We start from the raw sequence: 18,284 nt of genomic DNA, 5'->3' as shown, positions 1-18,284 counted from the left end.
GGGGGGGGCGGGGGAGGTGTCTGAGCTGCAGCAAGACATTCGTGCTTCCTCTGTGGCCCTGGATGTTGTGCTAGTCTGCTGGGGTACCTCGTTCTTCAGGCTGCAAAATGGGAATGATTTTTTTTTTTTTTTTTCACATGTGAAACCCTGAGTTACAGAGGCTCTTGGCTCTTGCTGTTCATAACTGTTTTGTTTTTTGTTTGTTTTTTCTCTGTGCTTCATTTGAAGGCTGATGATACCTACCTCCAGCTGAAGAAAGATCTGGAGTACCTGGACCTAAAGGTGAGTGACATAAAAGATCTTGCTGTTTGGGAGCACACATCATCCATCCTCCTTGAAGCAAAGCCCGAAGCCAAAGACAATGCAGATCTTATCAAATCTGTCTGAATCAGAAAGGTTTCAGTTTTTACAGCCTTAAACTCTGGGCTCTCCTCACTTTCTCATGAATTCTGCTGACTGGTCACTAGCTAAAGAACTAGGGCACAGAATCTTGATCTCATCCTCTCCTTGGTCAGAACCAAAAGGTGCTCCCCGCCCACCCCTTCAGAGCTTTCTGTGCGGGGAGCAGGGTACATGTTTGATTCATAGCATGCCAATGATGTGTATTTTCAGCTAGAATTAGTTTGGTGGATGATTTGGTTTTGTTGCTGGTAGAGCAAGCTCCACATGGAGTTAATGATTCGCCAGTAGTCTCCTATCTCCATTTAGAACAGGAACATTGGGCCCCTGAAGGTGATACAACATCAAGCTCGAACTCAGGCTTCCTAGCTCAGAGAGTCCGCGAAATCTCGTGTGGAAGTCAGAAGCATGCTGCTGGAAAGAGAATTGCTATTGTTCCTTTGCCACAGATCTCTGAAAGCTCCCACTGTGAAAATCACTTCTTATGCCTGAGCCATGAAATAGACTCAAGGAATGTGACCTTCAACTAATGGTGGGAGTGAGAACATGGGAGAGGGACCTCTGGAACTCCCAGACTAGCATTCCCAGAGTGTACCGGGCTTGTATCTTCCCTCTGCCTTGTATAAGTAGGGGTATGAACATCAGACCCGAAGGCATGCTGAGGCCGTATCAGGACCTTCAGCTCAATATCAACCAGCCGGTTTATGCTTCTGTTGAGCCCTTGCTGTTTTCGCAGCTCAGCAGAAGCCCAAGGGAGAAACCAGAGAAAAAGTGAGACTCTTTGGCCTTGAGCAACTTCCAAACAATCTGGGTTGGAAGAAGAAAACATCACCAAATAACAGACTTACGTGCAAGTGTACGGAGAGCTGTTTGGCCCTTAGTTCAGAGCCGAGCTAAGGAGGATCACTGTGGGCTAGGATGCTGGGAAGGCTTCTGGAAGGAGATAGTGTGTACCAGGACTTTGAAGAACTTCAGGACTGGGGTTGGGTGAGATAAAAAGTCAGGAAACAGTGGGAGCTAAGGAGAGGCAGGATGGGTGTGGTATAGCTGGGCCGGAAGAAGGGAGGGGAGGACAGCTCATCCAGGTTCTGATTCTAGCCTAGGTTTTAGGAAGGACACTATGGTGAGCCAAAGTCAGACCTGGCTTTAGGAAGTGAGGAAAACAAGGAAAGTTCTCTCAAAACTAGGACATTTTCTAGATTACTTGGCACAGAAGGTAGGTATGGAAGCAACGGGAGTCCTGGTGTGGTGCTATGGTTTAATGCGCTAGAATGCAAAGTTGGTTTCAAGCTCACCAGCCATTCCTCAGAAACCCTATACAGGGTCACTCTGGATCAGAACCGACTTGACAGCACTTAACAACAATAATAAGCAATACCGAGTCCTACGGTGTGGCACTGTGGGCTAATACGTGAGACTGTAAAGTTATTTGAACTGCAAGGTTGGTGGTTCAAGTTTACCAGCTGCTCCTTGGAAACCCTAGACAGGGTCGCTATGGGTCGGAATTGACACAACGGCGCTTAACAATGACAAGAACTCAAAGTGCTCAGGCAAATGTGGCTGGATAGGCTAAATGTAGCAGTCCAACCATTCTCTGCATCTTGATGGGACAGAGCATTGACCTTCCCACTACCTGTGTGTGACCTGTCCTCAGTCTCCCTGGCAGTCAGTCACCTTGCTGTCTGCTCTGTTCTCACTCGCCCAGGACCCATCAGTTGGCCCAGAAGTATTTGTAGCACATCCTCAATGTCCCTGGGAGCTGCAGAAGACAGACCATCGGCTCCCCAGCAGCACATGTGGATCATGAAAAGCCCTCTAGTGTACTTGGTGCACAAAGCAAGAGAAGTTAATGAACTGTCCGAACAAGAGTAGGAGGAAATGTCTGTCTGCTACGTCCTGTGTGTGGTAGCTGAAGCTGAACATGAATCAAAGTAAAACCTCAGGTTGGGTTTATTTCAAGATCATAGAATTTGAACCTGAAGAAATTTAACACAGGATACCAAAGTTAAGCCAGGATTCTTTGTGTTTCCTGACTCCCAACAGAAATTTATTGACAACAAAGTGTGTAATGGAAAGCAGTCACTACCTAAACCATTAGCCTCCCTATCCACCTTCACCCCCCATTCCAGTAACGTTGTGTGAGAGAGTCACCATTAGACTGTTTTTACTCACTGAAGCCCAAAGAGATGTCAAGGTCACACACATAGGAGACCTGGAAGCTAGTGCTCTTAATCACCTTGCCGCATCATCATTCTTAAAACTCTGCTTCTACTATTGTGCTCCCTGAGACATTCCATTTTTTATGGAGCCGAGTTTGGGTCATTATGCCAGGAAATATGCTGGATGAGATTGAGAGAGGCAAGTTGCATCCTTGGCGTATTTGACTAAGAAACTGTGTGTGATCAGAGCATTAACGATTGATTGGATTTCCTGGAAGCTGTGCCTATTTGTCATGGAAAACAGCTGTCTTGATACCTATGTTTCCCTGGTCTGGTAACTGCTACTCCAGTGGAACCAGCTCAACAGAGTGGGTGAGGGAGGCCTGGCTCACCAGAAGCACACACGGAAAAAGAGGTTGGAGTTTGACTGTGTGTGAGTCATAGGCCTGGCGTGGCTGTCGGAGAGGTTGGCACCACCTCAGCCTCCCTCAGAAGGGCAAGATGCCCAGATGAGGGAGGCCATGGGCCTACTCTGCCCTGCTCAGACCCAGTCTGGGTGTATGGTTGTGAGATGGGCGTTCCACTTAGCGGTTCAGACAAGGACAGGGCTGGAATCATAGGAGAGATGCTAAAAGCCTGCAGAACCTTGGCTGTGAAGTGCATTGGGAGGCTTTTATTTGCAAGTGATCAAAATTCAAATCAACATGCTGAAGCAAAAAGGGAATATACTAGTTCACGTAGCCACAATGTTCCAGGGGCTCAGGCTACGTCTTCTTTGCTCTACTTGCCATCGGCTACGGCCTCCTTCTCTCTTCCTAAAAGAAGACTGGCTGTGTCCACATAGCCAGGGAAGGTGACCACCTCAAACCCACGTTTACTTCCTCCCAGGACAAGGAGGAGTTTCCTAAGAGGGAAACATGCTGGGCATCAAAGTGAAACACAGCAACAGCTAACACAACTGCAGTGCACAATGGTTGAAGGAGCTGGGCTGCTTAGCTTAGGGGAGAATCGCTTGTGGAGAGAGAGAGAACATAAAGATGTGAAGTGTTACGCATGTATTTTCTGGGGCCCTAAGGAGGAATTTGGGATTCCTGGTGTGGCACTGTGGGTTAATGTGCTGGACTGCAAAGTCATTTGAACTGCAAGGTTGGCCGTTCAAGCTCACCAGCTGCTCCTTGGAAACCCTATATAGGGTTGCTGTGGGTCAGAACCAACTCGATGGCACTTAACAACAACAACAAAGGAGGAATTGGAGTCCTGGTGTGGTGCTGTGGGTTAATGCGCTAAACTGTAAAATCAGTTTTATCTGTAAGGTCGTTGGTTTAAGCTTACCAGTTGCTCCTCAAAAACCCTATATACAGGGTCGGTGTGGGTTGGAACCAACTTGATAGCACTTAACAACAAGGGAGGAATGAAGCCATATGGCTGGAAGCTGTAAGTAGACAGGCTTCAGTTTAATAGGAGAGATTTTTCCTAAAAGGACTGCCTCAGGTGATTGTAACCACCCATCACTGGAGGTACAAAGACACTCATTGGTTGGATTCAGAGAATCAGGCCCACACTGGTCCTTGAGATTCTATGATATGCCAGACAAAGTGGGATCCCCGAGATGAGGGCCTCTGGGATTACAATTGAATGGGCCCTCTTGACCATTTTAGGCGTGGTAACAGATTATCAAAGGTCCCTCTATGACCGGCTCCTTGTAGCCCCCCACCCCCACCCCACTGAGAAGCCAGTCTTTCTGGAGTCCTTGAGGGGAAAAGTAATGAGCTAAGTTTCTCTGGAGAAGGAGAGTCTCCTGCCTGACATGCATCTACACCCACCAGATTGGCCTAGGGTCCCCATATTCCTGTCCCAAGGCTGTCCAGCTGAGATCCAGAGCCCATCTTGCCCCGATGCTCAGCTTCCAGGATCAGTCTGCTCCCCACACGCTGTTCCATTTTCTTCTGCTGCGATGCCCAATGCACCACACAAAGGCATGCTCCGTTCTGCTCTCCTAGAAGACACTGTATGTATGACTGCTCCTTTTGGAAATGTTTTTCTCTGACATTTTACTGGTGGTGCCTAGATAAAAAGGCCTCCCCATGGGTGCAACGTTTGTTGCGGTGTTTTGGGCACTTTACGTTCATTTTCTCATTTAATCCTCTCAGTAATTTTGAGCAATAGGGACACTTACCCTTGTTGTATTAAACAGGACCTCGGCAATCAGAGAAGTTACATAATCTCTGCCAAAGCACACTGCTGGGATTCAAACCCAGCAACTGCTCTTAACACCTGCCCTTTCTCTTCCAAACCAGGTACTTTGCCCACCCTCAAGCTGTGTTTGCTCTTCAGACCCTGCACCCCAGCTGCTTCTGAATAAATGGGGTGTGGGGTGCATGATTATTGACATCTTGCCCTGTGACTCTGCCCCTGGGAAGCATAGGCTAGAAGATGAGGTGGAGGGCAGGGTATCTGCAGGCTGCTCAGGCGGTACCTTTGTAGGGTGAGAGGGTTGCAGCCAACTCCTAGGAGGCTCTTGTCCCTACCCATAGGCCTGTGATCCACAGTGTAGCCTGACCAACCCCTAGGATCCCCCTTGTTTGAACCTAGAATTAGGACTTCTCTTTGGGGGAATCTGTTTCAAAAGTCAATTTCTAGAGCAGTTTCCATTTCAGGACCACAAAATGCTGATTGGAAGGTTTCTATTAGCATCAAGGAACCCTGGTGCTAATGGATTCAGTGCTAAGCTGCTAATCAGAAGGTTGGTGGTTCAAACCTACCTGCCCCTTGAAGGGGAAAAAAAATGTAGTCATCTGCTTCCATGAAGACTGCAGCCTTAGAAGGGCCGTGTGCTCCGTCGTGTGGGGCTTCTGTGAGTCCGATTTGACTGGATGGCAATGGGTATGGTTTTACTGAATTGGAGGAGAATCTTCATGGTGCAAATGGTAAACGCTCTCAACTGCCAACAGAAAGGTTAGCAGTTCGAATCCACCCAGAGGCTCCTTGGAAGAAAGGTCTAGCTGGTTTCCAAAAAACCAGCCATTGAAACCCCACAGGGGACAGTTCTATTCTGACTGATACACAGGGCTTTACCATAAGTTGAAGTTGATTCAATGGGAACATTTTTTTCCCTTAATTGAATCAGATGGGGCCCAGAACTCTGCTTTTTTTTTTTTTTTTTTTAAATCAAGCTCTGGAGCAATTCATGTGCCTACTAAAAATTGAAATCTATTGTTCTAGAAGCAAGGTTCTTAACCCTGGCCCTCTACTAGAATTGCCCAGGAAATTTAAAATGAATATTGATGCTTAGCTCTTACCCCTTAGAGACTGCTTTTATTGGTCATGTTCAGGTCTTGCTCTTCTTAAAAAACAAAACAGACAACTCCCTGGGTGAGCTTAATGTGTAGTCAGGGCTGAGAAACGTTGGGTCAAAGCAGTGCTTCTCAAAGTGTGTCCCAGACCAGCAGCATAAGCAATGCCTGAGACTAGGTTAGAAATGCAAAATCCAGGTCTCACCTGAGACCTGCTCAGTGAGAACCTGTGGGGGCCCTCTGAATCTGTGTATGAACTAGCCTTCCAAGTGATTCTAGGAGCCCTGGTGGTGTTGTAGGATAAGCGTTGGACTGTTAAACCACAAAGTCAGCAGTTCAAACTCACCAGCCCTCCTGGGTGAAAGATGAGACAATCTGCTCCCATGAAAATGTATAGTCTTGAAACCTTGCACAGGGTTGGAATTGACTCAATGAGTTAGAATCGACTCAGTGGCAGTGGGGTGATGTTCACTAAGGGTTGAGAACCTCTGTTTGAGAACTAAAAGCCCATTGCCATCACGCCATTTCAGACCCATAGCAACCTTATAGGACAGAATAAAACTGAACCATGGGATTTCCAAGGCAGCAATTTTTTTTTTTTTCCCCCTAACTGAAGGCTGTCACATCTTTCTTACTTGGAGTAGCTGGTGGGTTCAAACTGTTGACCTTTTGGTTAGCCGCTGAACACTCTAACTGCCATGCCACCAGGGATCCTCCTGTTTTAGAGCAGTGGTTCCCAGTCCTGGCTGTACATCAGCCTCACTCAGAAGGCCTTTTAGGAACCCTGATGCCCAGGCTCCCCCCAAGACCCTTGACATCAGAATCTCTTGGAGTGGAACTCAGGCATCAGCATCTGTGAAAACTTCACTTAGAGATCCACTGCCCTATAGGGTGGGGCTTATGTTCCCTAAAAGGAACTGTACCATTTGGGGATAATTGGTGTGACATTGTTTACATGCAAGGCAAGTGTGGAGGTCTTGGTGTAGGGACTTGAAGTGAAGCTTGTCGTGGAGGGTGAGAGGAATGAGTGGTTCAATCTCTGAAGTATCTGATGAGGAGGACAAAGGAAGATACAAAGGTGAAAAGGCTGTGATGTTCCCTTTTGTCTTCTGCAGCCAAAGTAGGAAAGAAGTGGTCATTTGACATAAGGTGCCACAGGGTAAGCACTTAACCTCAAGGTCAGTTTGAATCACAAGGTTGTTGGGCATTCAAGCTCACCAGCCACTCCTCAGAAACCCAATACAGGGTCGCTGTGAGTTGGAACCAACTCGATGGCACTTAACAATAGCAAAAAGCCTGCACCAAAGTCCCTTCAGGTGAACTGAATATCCCCCTGAATGTAGATGTGGAGACTGATGTACAGAGATCACTCAGCGGGGAAGTGACACACCCAAAATTCGGACCAGAACGTTTAAATTGCTAAGCATACATCCCCCTGCAGGGCTCCCCGTGGCCAGTTCCCCAAATTCTGTCTGGCGTCTTCAAGTGTCATTTGATGTCTTACCTGTTACGTTTTTGTTGTATTTGCCTTTTTTGTTCGGAACAGATAAAAAGTAATGAACCTTTGATCAACGTGCTTTACAAAGTGCTGAAGAAGTCAGCACGGGGCTGTCGGCCCAGGAGAAGCGTAAGATGATCTGATCTGTGTCTCCAAGCTCGGCATTCCATTGCTTCTGGCTCAGTACCGAATCCATCACTTGCTTAACCAGGGGCTCTCCCGATCGCCCCCAGGCTTCCTGCAAGTCATTTTGGTTTATTTTCTTTGTATTGAAGCACTCTTCAGCATTTTGGCTGGTGCACCAGGCTGAGCCTCTCATCTGTGGTGTTCTGTGACTCCATCTTTTGTGCTGCCAAGGGGTGGGGGCGCTTGCCTGGCTTATCACCAGCTTGGGTCATGTTTCCATTCTCTCCTGTCTGCCCCCCTGTGGTGAGGGCTGACAGACGGAGACCAGCGTGGTTGAGCATGCGTATCCTGGCGGGAGGGGGAAACATCAGTCACTGGTCCCTACAGAGGAGTCAGGGTATCCTCAGGTTGACTCTGGCACTAGGATCTAGGTGACTCTGCTTTGGGTTAGGGTCTAGATGGTCTGGAGCCTAGCCCCTTTAATTGATATGTGTAACCAGCTCTTGTAACATCCATGAGAATCTGCAGGTGGGAAGCAGGTGCTGTATCCAGCCATTTGAGGCTCAGGAAGGTGTCTTGGGGTGTGGTAGAGGTGAGATAAGATGGACTTTGGCTCCTTTCTGAAGGCAGAGACTCTTTCAAAGGACTGAGTGCCTCTTTGACCTTATTTTTTTTTTTTTTTTGGTCATGGAGATACTGAGGAAACATGAATGGATATTTCAAATGTACTTAAACATTTTTATCATAGTGTTCCTGGTATGGCACTGTTGGTTCATGTGCTGGACCAAAAGGTCAGCGGTTCATAGTCACTAGCTGTTCCTTGGAAAAACCCTATACAGGGTCACTATGAGTTGGAACCAACTTTACAGCAGTTAACAACAACAACATCACAAAGCTCAATTTTTCAGAGGAATATTAGATGTAATATTAACTCTTTGTGGGTAAAATATTTCTTCGTCGCTTGGTTCTCTCAAACCAGAGCTAAATTCAGAAGCTTTAAGGGCCTCTGAGTTGTGTAAACAGTGATCACAAAACCATGCTCTTCAGCCATCATCTTTTTCATCCATAGAAAGAGTCTTGGTTAGCCTCTTAGCAGAGCTAGTTCACCATACTTGAGACACTCAATGACACACTGAGCAAATACCGGAATATCCTCAGGCCAGTTGGGCCTTGGCGTGCTTTGAGGGTACAGAGAAAACACACCACAGTCCTTATAGCCAGCCCTGCTTAGATTACTCTGTAATGTGAATAATTACTCTGGAGAGACAGACGAGCTAACAGAGAATTCTAATCTAATGTGCCAAGTTCCTCAGTGGTGTTAGGTACAAAATGTGGGAGGAACAACTTTGAAAGCAACCAAACCCAGTTAAAGGCAGGGGACATAAGGAAAAGCCACATGTCACCTCTATTGAGTTTTGAATTCTAACTTACTCATTTGAATTCTAGCACGTTGACAGTGGACAAGAGAAAGTTACATCTTAGAAGAGAGGGCGTGCTAGTGTCTCAAGAATGAACCAAAACAATATGAGGGGCCTTTAAACAGTTCATAGAAAAAAAATGCAGTACCTTTTTATTCCCTTTTTCCCCCCACAGACATTTTGAACCCCCCACATATATGTTAGTCTAAAACAAAATAAACGTCCTGGTGTGGCGCTGTGGGTTTATACACTGGACTGCAGAGTCACTGTGAACCACAAGGTCGGCAGTTCAAGCTCACCAGCTGCTCCTTGGAAACCCTATACAGGGTTGCTATGGGTCGGAATCGACTCGCTGACACTTAGCAGCAACAACATATGTTAATCTAAAGCAAAAATGAAAGCACAGAAATGTGGGAGGATTTAATAAAAGTTCAAATAGTCTTAAACTCTACCTTTTAAGAGATTCTGGATTACAGATTTTCATAATGGCTCTGATTCATTTAAAAAAAGGCTGAATTTTTATTTGGTATTTTATGAATGCCGGGAAAGATTTAATTTTAGAAAGCTTTTCATCAACAAGTTTCATTTAAAAGTTTTTACTTTCTCAATATGCCCTTTTGTTTGTCGAATACCCCATTTCTTTCCTTGAGATTCCTGGATAAATGAGGCATTGCTCAGTTAGGTTCTCTGCCTTGAATTTAAGTGTCAATGAGATCATCTGTAAAAAGCTTCAGTGAAATACAGTGAAGGGTTTTTGCTGAGGAGAAAAACTCCCCAAAGCATATTTCAATTTGAAAATGATTTCTACCTGGGAAATGAGCCAAGGGTCAGGCCATTTGGAGAAGAGACAAGCTCATTGTGACACAATAAAGGCCTCATGACCTTCCCCAGCATTCCCCCCATGTTCTCCTGGGGTTAAAAAGCCAAGTCATGCTGGGACACTCTCACTGGGAAGATCTGGCAATCTGTTCCCACAAAGTTTGCAGCCTAAAAGCCCTTTGGGGGCAGCTCTGCTCTGTCAGTCACCTGGGGGTCACTAGGAGTCAAAATTGACTCTGTGACACCCAACAACAACAAGATTAATTCCACCTCCTGCTCTACCCGATCCCCGCCTTGGCACAAGGCAGCGCAGTCTGTTTGTTTGTGGGTTGTTACATTGGTCCATGTGTTCTGTGACAGTGTGTATACATGTTTGTACACAGAATCTGCCTGTTTGAAGAGCAGAATTTGGCTGGAGTTCTGCTGTTTTCAGAAATCTTCAGCATTGACCTGTGTGTGTTTCCTTTGAACAAGCATTTGCTGAGTGCCTTCCTATGTGCCAGGCCTTATGTTGGGGGACTGGCTTTCCCAAGAGAGATAAGACAGTGACCCTGGCCTCTGCTGGGGAGTGTGAGGGTGAGTGGGGCTGGGTCATCCTCACTTGACCTTGACCTTTGGATTTGCTGATGAGGATTCTAGGGAAGAGGAATATAAAACAGTTGAGCGTCCAAGTGACTTGACCTCTGAGGAGAATGATTATCAATGTATTTCTGTTCCTGATTCACACAAACTTACTGGACCTCCCAGATGGAGATATGTTAGCATCCATATGTGCATCCACACTGGGACTCTCTCTGCACAGCACACACCTACCTCTGCTATGGATAGCTCCAACCTCATTTCCCTGATCACCTTAGAGCTACAAAATGGTGTTTGGTCTCCCCTACACGGCATAAGTTAGAACTAGCTAAACCAGGCTGGTCTTGTCTGTGGAGTACAGCTGTGAAAAAGTGCACCCCACCCCAGCCTTGGAGGGAGGGGAACTAAAGCATGGGATAAAGAATTCAATTTAGCATCTTAGGGCTCAGTGAGAGATGGGATGGGAAATGTTGTGACATTCCACTGGTCTGAAGTTTAGTCCTGGGGTGGTGCTGTAGTATAAGCACTGGACTGCTAACCAAAAGGTCAGCGGTTCAAACCCACTAGCCTTTCCTTGCAAAACCTATGCAGGATTGCTATGAGTCAGAAGTGACTCAACAGCACTTAACAGCAGTTTAGATAAAGAGACTTGGTGGCACTGTGGTTAAGTGCTTGGCTGCTAAACAAAAGGTCAGTTTTTCAAACCCACTAGTTACTCCACAGGAGAAAAATGACAGCTCTGGAAACCTTACTCTGTTCTATTAGGTCCTATAGGGTCATTATGACTTAGAATTAACTTGATGTCACGTGATTGGTTTGGGATTTTTTTAAGTAGTTTAGGTGATTTTTGTCTATGTAATTTCCTTCTTGAGACAATAGGGTAACTTGTAATTGGTTCAAATATGGCAAGACCTTGGTTACTCAGGGATCGATTAAAAACCACCAGCAGGAAATTATCCGGGTTCCTTCTTCCCTTGGCCATATCCTCTTTACAAATAGTGTAGGGTGAGAAGAATCCCCAGTCTGCTGGCTTCACTCATGGGGAAGTGGGCTTCTCAGGGATTTCCTTAAACCAAGTCTTTACAAGACTCAAGGGATTTACTTATTCTTCCTGGTCTATCCACCCTACTACCCAGGACGCTGGTGTTGTGTTTATCAGAAGCAAAACTCTACTTGTCCATGGCAAATCTTCCAAGACTCATACTAGTTTTATAATACTCTTTGGGGGCCAATACATAACTTCTACAGTTGATTCCTCAACTTGAGAGTCTATATTTTCTTCACTTTGAGAGGTTTACAAGTACCACTAAGGTCCCAGGCAGGGCCTGAGTTTTCCCTAGGATAAAATAGACATAGAAAGTGCAGCAGGTGTTGCCTGAGTCGTTGCCCCTTCCCTGCCATGACTACCTGCTACTGCTGAGCCATCCACACCATCGTTGTGGTGACATCTCCGTTCAATTGTCCACTCCCCAGATGACAGGCCGGGACCTTGTCAAGGATCGAAGTCTGAAGCCAGTGAAGATTGCCGAGAGTGATATTGATGTGAGTGAGAGGTGGCGGGATAGACTGGCCCCTCCCCGGCCCCAAGCTCCGGTCCTCAACCCCCAGCCCCCAGCCCCTGCGTTGGGGAGCTCTCGGCAGGGTTTGGGTAGTCTGTTAACCAAGTGTTTTCTATAAACACTGTCAAGGCCATGCCCTTATCTTACCATCCTGTTCTTGCTTTCAGGTCAAACTAAGCGTCTTCTGTGAACAAGACAGGATCCTCCAGGACTTGGAAGACAAGATACGAGCTCTCAAGGAGAACAAAGTATGCATACATTTTGTCTAGTCTTGGGCTGCGTGGTGGAGGTTTTCTCATCCAGTCCTCCGTCAGTCACAGATTGGACTCTCAAGTTAGTCCTGAACAACAGATGTCAGCCTATCCAGAGCAGTGTCTTTGTGTGTAAAGGATGCTTTCTATCTGATGTGGAGGAAACTTCTTAAGGAGACCTTCGCTCACTTGCTCTAAATACCACAGCCCCTCCTCTGCTCTGGCCCCATTCACACTATAGGCCCTGTGAGGTGAGCCAGGGAGACAAAGATTCCACTGACTTATATGTATATGTGGTTACCACAGGCCCCTGAGCCCCCAGGAAAAGGGGGACAGCCTTGGTGGAAGTAACCATGATCATGATAGGTCAAAGGCTCTCAGCTTCCTAAAATTTCTTTCTTCCTAGGATCCAGGCTGTGGGAGGAAGCAAGTCTGGATGGAAAGGCAGGAGTAGGACTAGGGATAGGATCTTAAAAGTGGATATTTGGTTTTTTGTTTTTCATTTTAAAAAGGCATTATATTTATAATACCAAAAATGAATGGCTTATGGCATACCCATTTCCCTCGAAGCTTACGGAGTTTTAGATCTGTTTCATTTACCCTCATAGTCTGGCTCCTAACGAGTTAGTTGGCAGATAAGGAAATGGAGGCAAAGAACTGTTAAGATGATTTCTAATTAGAAGCTGTGAATCTCAGTTCCCAAGCTCTGCTCTGACCCCTTCAACCTCAGTTAGATTGATGAGTAGGTTTGTTTCCTTCCTGACATGGTATGGGGAAGCCTCGGGGATGGTGCTCCTAACATGTTTATTCCTTGCCTGGAACAGGACCAGCTAGAGTCTGTGCTGGAGGTCTTGCACAGACAGATGGAGCAGTACAGAGACCAGCCCCAGCACTTGGAGAAGATCGCCTGCCAGCAGAGGTTGCTGCAGGAGGACCTTGTACACATCCGGGCAGAGATCTCCAGAGAGTCCACTGTGGGTAGAGGGTGTGGAGGGCGGCAGACTTTTACCCTCAGAATAGGCTGGGCTAAGGCTACTTTACTCACCTCCCAAGCTGTAGTTGAGTTAGTTGCCAGGAGAAGAGCCTCAGAGGAGCAGAACTTTCTCCAACCACTGGGCAGAAGCTTACCTGGTTCAGGAGTGATGTGTCTTACTCCATCACTTCTGTGGCCTGCCTCGGTGCCACCCAAGGGGTCAGATTTTTTCAGAAGACTCTGCAAGGTTATTTCACTGATTTGTGTGTTAATTCTAAAATGTCAGAATTTCACTGATTTGTGTGTTAATTCTAAAATGTCAGCATTTCCTTTTTTTTTTTTTTTTTAATTGGTACGTCTGATGTGGCACAAGCTCTTTTGCCAGGGCTGGGAATGAAAGCATCCCTGAAGGTGAAAGAGGGCACAGTGTAGGTGGCCAGGGTCAGAGCACAAAGAAGATGCCACACTGCCCCTCTCCCTGCCCCCCAGGACCACCTGAGGCCCACAAGTTCCCGTCCCTCTACCCTTGGCTGGGTCAGCAGTGGTCAGGCATGCAGGGGCCCTAAGGCCTTCTGGGGGCAGAGACTAACTAAGAACTGAGGCATTTCCTTGGCCAACAGGAGATGGAAAATGCCTGGAACGAATACCTGAAGTTGGAGAGCGACGTAGAGCAGCTAAGGCAGACCCTACAAGAGCAGCACAGAAGAGCATTTTTTTTCCAGGTGACCCAAGGGCTGTTCTTACCTCTTGAGCTCTGATTGCATCTGAGAACATTCACCTGTCTGGGCAGTGGGACTGAGAGCACTCCCCAGGGGCCTTGTGTTCCTCCGCCTGTTATCCACCTCCCTAAAGAGGCCAGCCACCCCAAGCTCTCGCTTGAGATTCTTTATACCCCCTGCATCTCGGTCCTTGGGCATTTGTGTAAGGGTTTTACTACAGCCATTTCAGGAAACAGGCCAGGTAGGAGATAGGTACCAACCTTGAGAACCTTACAGAGACTTGAGAATAAATCTGTGTTCTGTGCTTCTTGGCCCCGTCTTGGGTACCTAGCTCCTCAATTAGACTGTAGTAGCAGGAAGTCCCTACCTCCTTCCCTCCTCTGATTCCTGAAGATAGATCATATCAAGCGTCTAATTGTGGAGGGTAGAGGTCCGCTGAGGTGCCTCTGGCCTCCAGGTGTCCATTTGCATTTCTGGAGCCTGGGTTGTGTGTGTGATGCCCATCGCCATGACCCCTGCCTCATTCAGGAAAGGTGACCTTAGTATCCTTCCTCCTCGCAAATTTTTCCTTTACCCTTAAAAACCAGGCCATCCCACTGATAGCTGTCTCTGTCTCCCAAAGACCCTTGAGGGCTTCTCTTCTTCTATGTCGGGTCCCCCAGTTGCCAGGTCTTTTCCTCATTGTGGGAAAATAAATTCAACTTATTTGAATTTAGCAACCATTAATTAAAGGAGCTCTAGTAGCGTAGTGGTTACGAATCGGGCTGTGAACCGCAAGGTCAGCAGTTCAAAACTACCAGCTGTTCTGCAGGAGAAAGGCTTTCTGCTCCTGTAAAGATTTACAGCCTCGGAAACCCTGTACAGGGTCGCTATGAGTTGGAACCGACTCCACGGCACATAACAACAACAACAACAACAATTAAAGCATGATTAGTCATCACAATGCTAGGCCAATTTTGGTGCTAATTGATTACCTAATTCTAGCCAAGATTCTTCATTCAAATGAATTAATAGACATGTTGACGCTCCAAACATTGGCCTTCATTTTCAGAGTGAAAGAAATTTAGGAGGGGGGTTAGGTCTGTGGGCCAAGAGGGTTTTCCCAGCATGCTGTTACCTACCCTGCAAGTCACTCAAAGATGAATCCTGTAGAGCCGGTTCCGGATCACACAGAGGAGAACAGTACCGGGCTGGCCTGTGAGGGCCCTCAGAACCGGTCTCAGACTCCATTTTTGTGTTTTTCATATAATTCCCCTTCATCTAGGCTAACATTTTCTTTTTCTGTTTTGTGTCTCCAGCACTTAGCATAATGGCTCGCAAATACTAGGTGACTACTGACTGACAGTGTCTTTCAAACCACGATTTCTAGTTATGTTTTTCAACTGACCTGTCCTGCTATACCTGTCTTCTTCTTGGACTTCAATGATCCATATGCATTTTAGCAGCCCTTTTTTTAGTTTTTTATTCCTTATATGTCTATAATTACACAAAGAACACATGAAGACATCTCTGCAAAAATCAAACAAAACTAAAACCCAAGAAACAAAAGCTCTTCTTCCCACTCTCTGCCCCACTCCCCTCTCCTTCCTTATAAGTGATCAGGGCTGACATTATGTGGTAGAGCTTTCCAGACCATTGTAGATTCATTTCTAAACTTAGTCACATACATGGGAAGGTACTGCTTTAGTGGAGGAGGGAGGTGGATAAAATGGTTATTTAAGAGGATGATAATCTTACACATTGTTTGGCCACTTTTGTGTCTGTGTGATAACTTTGTCACAGAAGCCCTGTGCTTGGCTGTTAACTGAAAGGTTGGTAGTTCGAACCCAGCAGCCGCTCCATGGGAGAAGACTGTAGAACCTTATGGAGCAGTTCTTCTTTGTCCTGTAAGGTTGGAAATGACTTGGCAGCCATGGGTTTGAGTTTGTTTGATTTGATTTGATTTTTTTGTCATGGAAATCTTTCCAGGAAACTGCCCGTATCTGAAAATTTATGGTGAGCAATATGGTATTTGGAGTCCTGGTGTGGCACTGTGCTGGACTGCAAGGTTGGTGGTTCAAGCTCACCAGCCGCTCCGCAGAAACCCTGTACAGGGTCGCTATGAGTCAATACCTAGTTGATGGCACTTAACAACAACAATAATATGGTAGTTGTTATTAAGTGCCATGGAGTGAGTTCCAAGTCATATCGACCCTGTATAGGGTTTCTGAGGCTGTGGATCTTTGCAGGAGTGAAAAACCTCATCTTTCTCCTAAGGAGCAGCTGGTGGACTCAAACTGCCAACTTTGTGGTTCACAGGCCAGTTCTTATCCTACAGAGCCTCCATGCTCCCTGTCCAATATGGTAGCTACTTACATTTAGACTGATTAAGATGAAGTAAAATTTAACATTTATGCCTCAGTAGGGAATGGAGCTCTGGTAGCGTAGTGGTTACGAATCGGGCTGCGAACCTTAAGGCCAGCGGTTCGAAACTACCAGCCGCTCTGCGGGAGAAAGATGAGGCTTTCTACTCCCGTAAAGATTTACACCCTCGGAAACCCTGTACAGGGTCGCTATGGGTCGGAACCGACTCGATGGCACTTCACAACAACAACAACAACAGGAAATGAAGAGTTATTGCTTAATAGGTACAGAGTTTCTGTTTGGAGTAATGAAAAAGTTTGGGAATGAATTGTAGTGATGGTTGCACCACAGTATGAATATAATTAATGCCACTGAATTGTACATTTAAACAATGGTAAAAATGGCAAATTTTTACATCATCCCTATTTTACCACAATAATAATAATAAATAAATAAAGTCTGAAAAACCCATTGGTGGTGGTGTGTGCTGTGGAGTTAATTCCAACTCATAGCAACCCTGGATAGGGTTTCTGAGGCTGTGAATCTTTATTGGAGCAGAAAGCCTCATTTTTCTCCTGCAGAGCAGCGGGTAGATTCGAACTGCTGACCTTGTGGTTAACAGCCCAACTTGTAATCCATTATACTACCAGGCCTCCTTAAAGGGACAATAGTGAAAATAGGTTGTGAAACTGCTCCAAAGCTTGTACCATCACCCACCATTTCAGAATGCCTCTCAAGTTGTTATTATTAAGGAATTAACGGAAGGTGTAACCACATTTCATTCATAATATGGACTCACAACCTGCTAAAATATCTCAGTTCTGAAATAGCTAGTTTTGTTAGCTCAAACTAATCAGTTACATATTTATCCAAAAAAACCCACTAATTTACTGTTAAAAAAAAAAAATCTCAAGTGTATTTCAAATAACCAGCAGACAAACATAAGACATCTTTTTTTTAAATGGTAAATGAAGCGTGTTGAGTGTGTCAGGTTAGTTCCAAAGTACTTATGCATAAAAATAGCCTAAATGTCTGATACTTTATATTGTAACTGATGCTGAGATAGAGAGGTGACCTAATTTTTAAGAAGCTTTACGCCTCAGTCACAAGTGCTAACACAGGTTTTTGAGTAGATTTCCACCCGAGCCAAAAGTTCTATTGGGCAATACTGGTTTAAGCAGATCTTCTTAATGGCTACTTAACATTCCATAGTCTGGCTATTCTGTGCTTTATTTATCGATGTCTTTTCTGGTGGACATTTAAGTCCATTGTTTTTACTTTTATAAACAATGCTGTGATATCACGTAACTGTCTTTTCAAATTTGTTTACAAACATTTATCTAAGATTGTTGTTGTTCAGTGCCATCAGGTCAGTTCTAAGTCAAAGCATTTCCCAGGAATGGCTGGTGGGTTTGAACTACCAATCTTGCGTTTAGCAGTTCTATGTTTATCCTATAGCGCCACACCAAACCTGGAAATGAACTTGCTGGGTAGAAATGAGTACACATTTTAAAAGTTGATGTTGTTGTTGTTGTTCAGTGCTGACGAGTTGATTTTGACCCATAGCAACCCTATCTAGGGTTTCCTCGGAGCAGCTGGTGAGCTTGAACCACTGACCTTGCAGTTCAAATGACATTGTGGTCTGACACATTAGCCCACAGCACTACCCCAGGACAGTTGATGGATACTGCCAAACTGTCCTCTAAGAGACTGCTAATTTATCTTTCTACCAGCAGGGAATAAGAGCACTGAACTTGATGTTACCAGTCTTTTTAGTTTTTGCTAGTCTGCTGAGAGAAAAATGACTTCTTGTTTTAATTTGTGTTTATTTAATTATTAATGAGGTTAAATATGTTTTCCTTCAGCTAGTGTCCTTTATAATTCACCTGTGCATAGTTTTATGATAACATATAGCAGGCCAAAGTGGATTTTCCCCCTTCCATAAAACAAACAAGTACAATACAGTAACCAGTTGGCAGCCTGATCCCTGAGTCTTGATTTCCACCTAATCCCAGGGCACTGCACACGCTTTCCCTGAGTGTCCCGGTGACTTGGGACGCACACAAAGCCTAGCTTTGAGCAGACTCTGTGTTGGCTTCTTTGGTGTAGTCCTTGTTGTTGTGAAGTGCCGTCGAGTTGGTTCCAGTC

General features: G+C 45.7%; 1 protein-coding gene across 1 annotated transcript in view; it reads left to right on the top strand.

Annotated features, from left to right (window-relative positions):
• Nucleotides 1-18,284, top strand: part of PLEKHA7 (pleckstrin homology domain containing, family A member 7) — a 288,250-nt gene that overhangs the window by 250,418 nt on the left and 19,548 nt on the right. Inside the window, exons 13-17 of the mRNA XM_006865828.1 lie at nt 229-282; nt 11,765-11,833; nt 12,018-12,098; nt 12,926-13,075; nt 13,695-13,796. Of these exons, the coding sequence (XP_006865890.1) occupies nt 229-282; nt 11,765-11,833; nt 12,018-12,098; nt 12,926-13,075; nt 13,695-13,796 (456 nt within the window). The remainder of the gene's footprint in view (nt 1-228; nt 283-11,764; nt 11,834-12,017; nt 12,099-12,925; nt 13,076-13,694; nt 13,797-18,284) is intronic.

Source organism: Chrysochloris asiatica, unplaced genomic scaffold (genome assembly GCF_000296735.1).
Source record: "Chrysochloris asiatica unplaced genomic scaffold, ChrAsi1.0 scaffold00083, whole genome shotgun sequence".
In the NCBI taxonomy this organism is placed as follows: domain Eukaryota; kingdom Metazoa; phylum Chordata; class Mammalia; order Afrosoricida; family Chrysochloridae; genus Chrysochloris; species Chrysochloris asiatica.
This window is presented reverse-complemented; position numbering and strand designations above follow the sequence as displayed.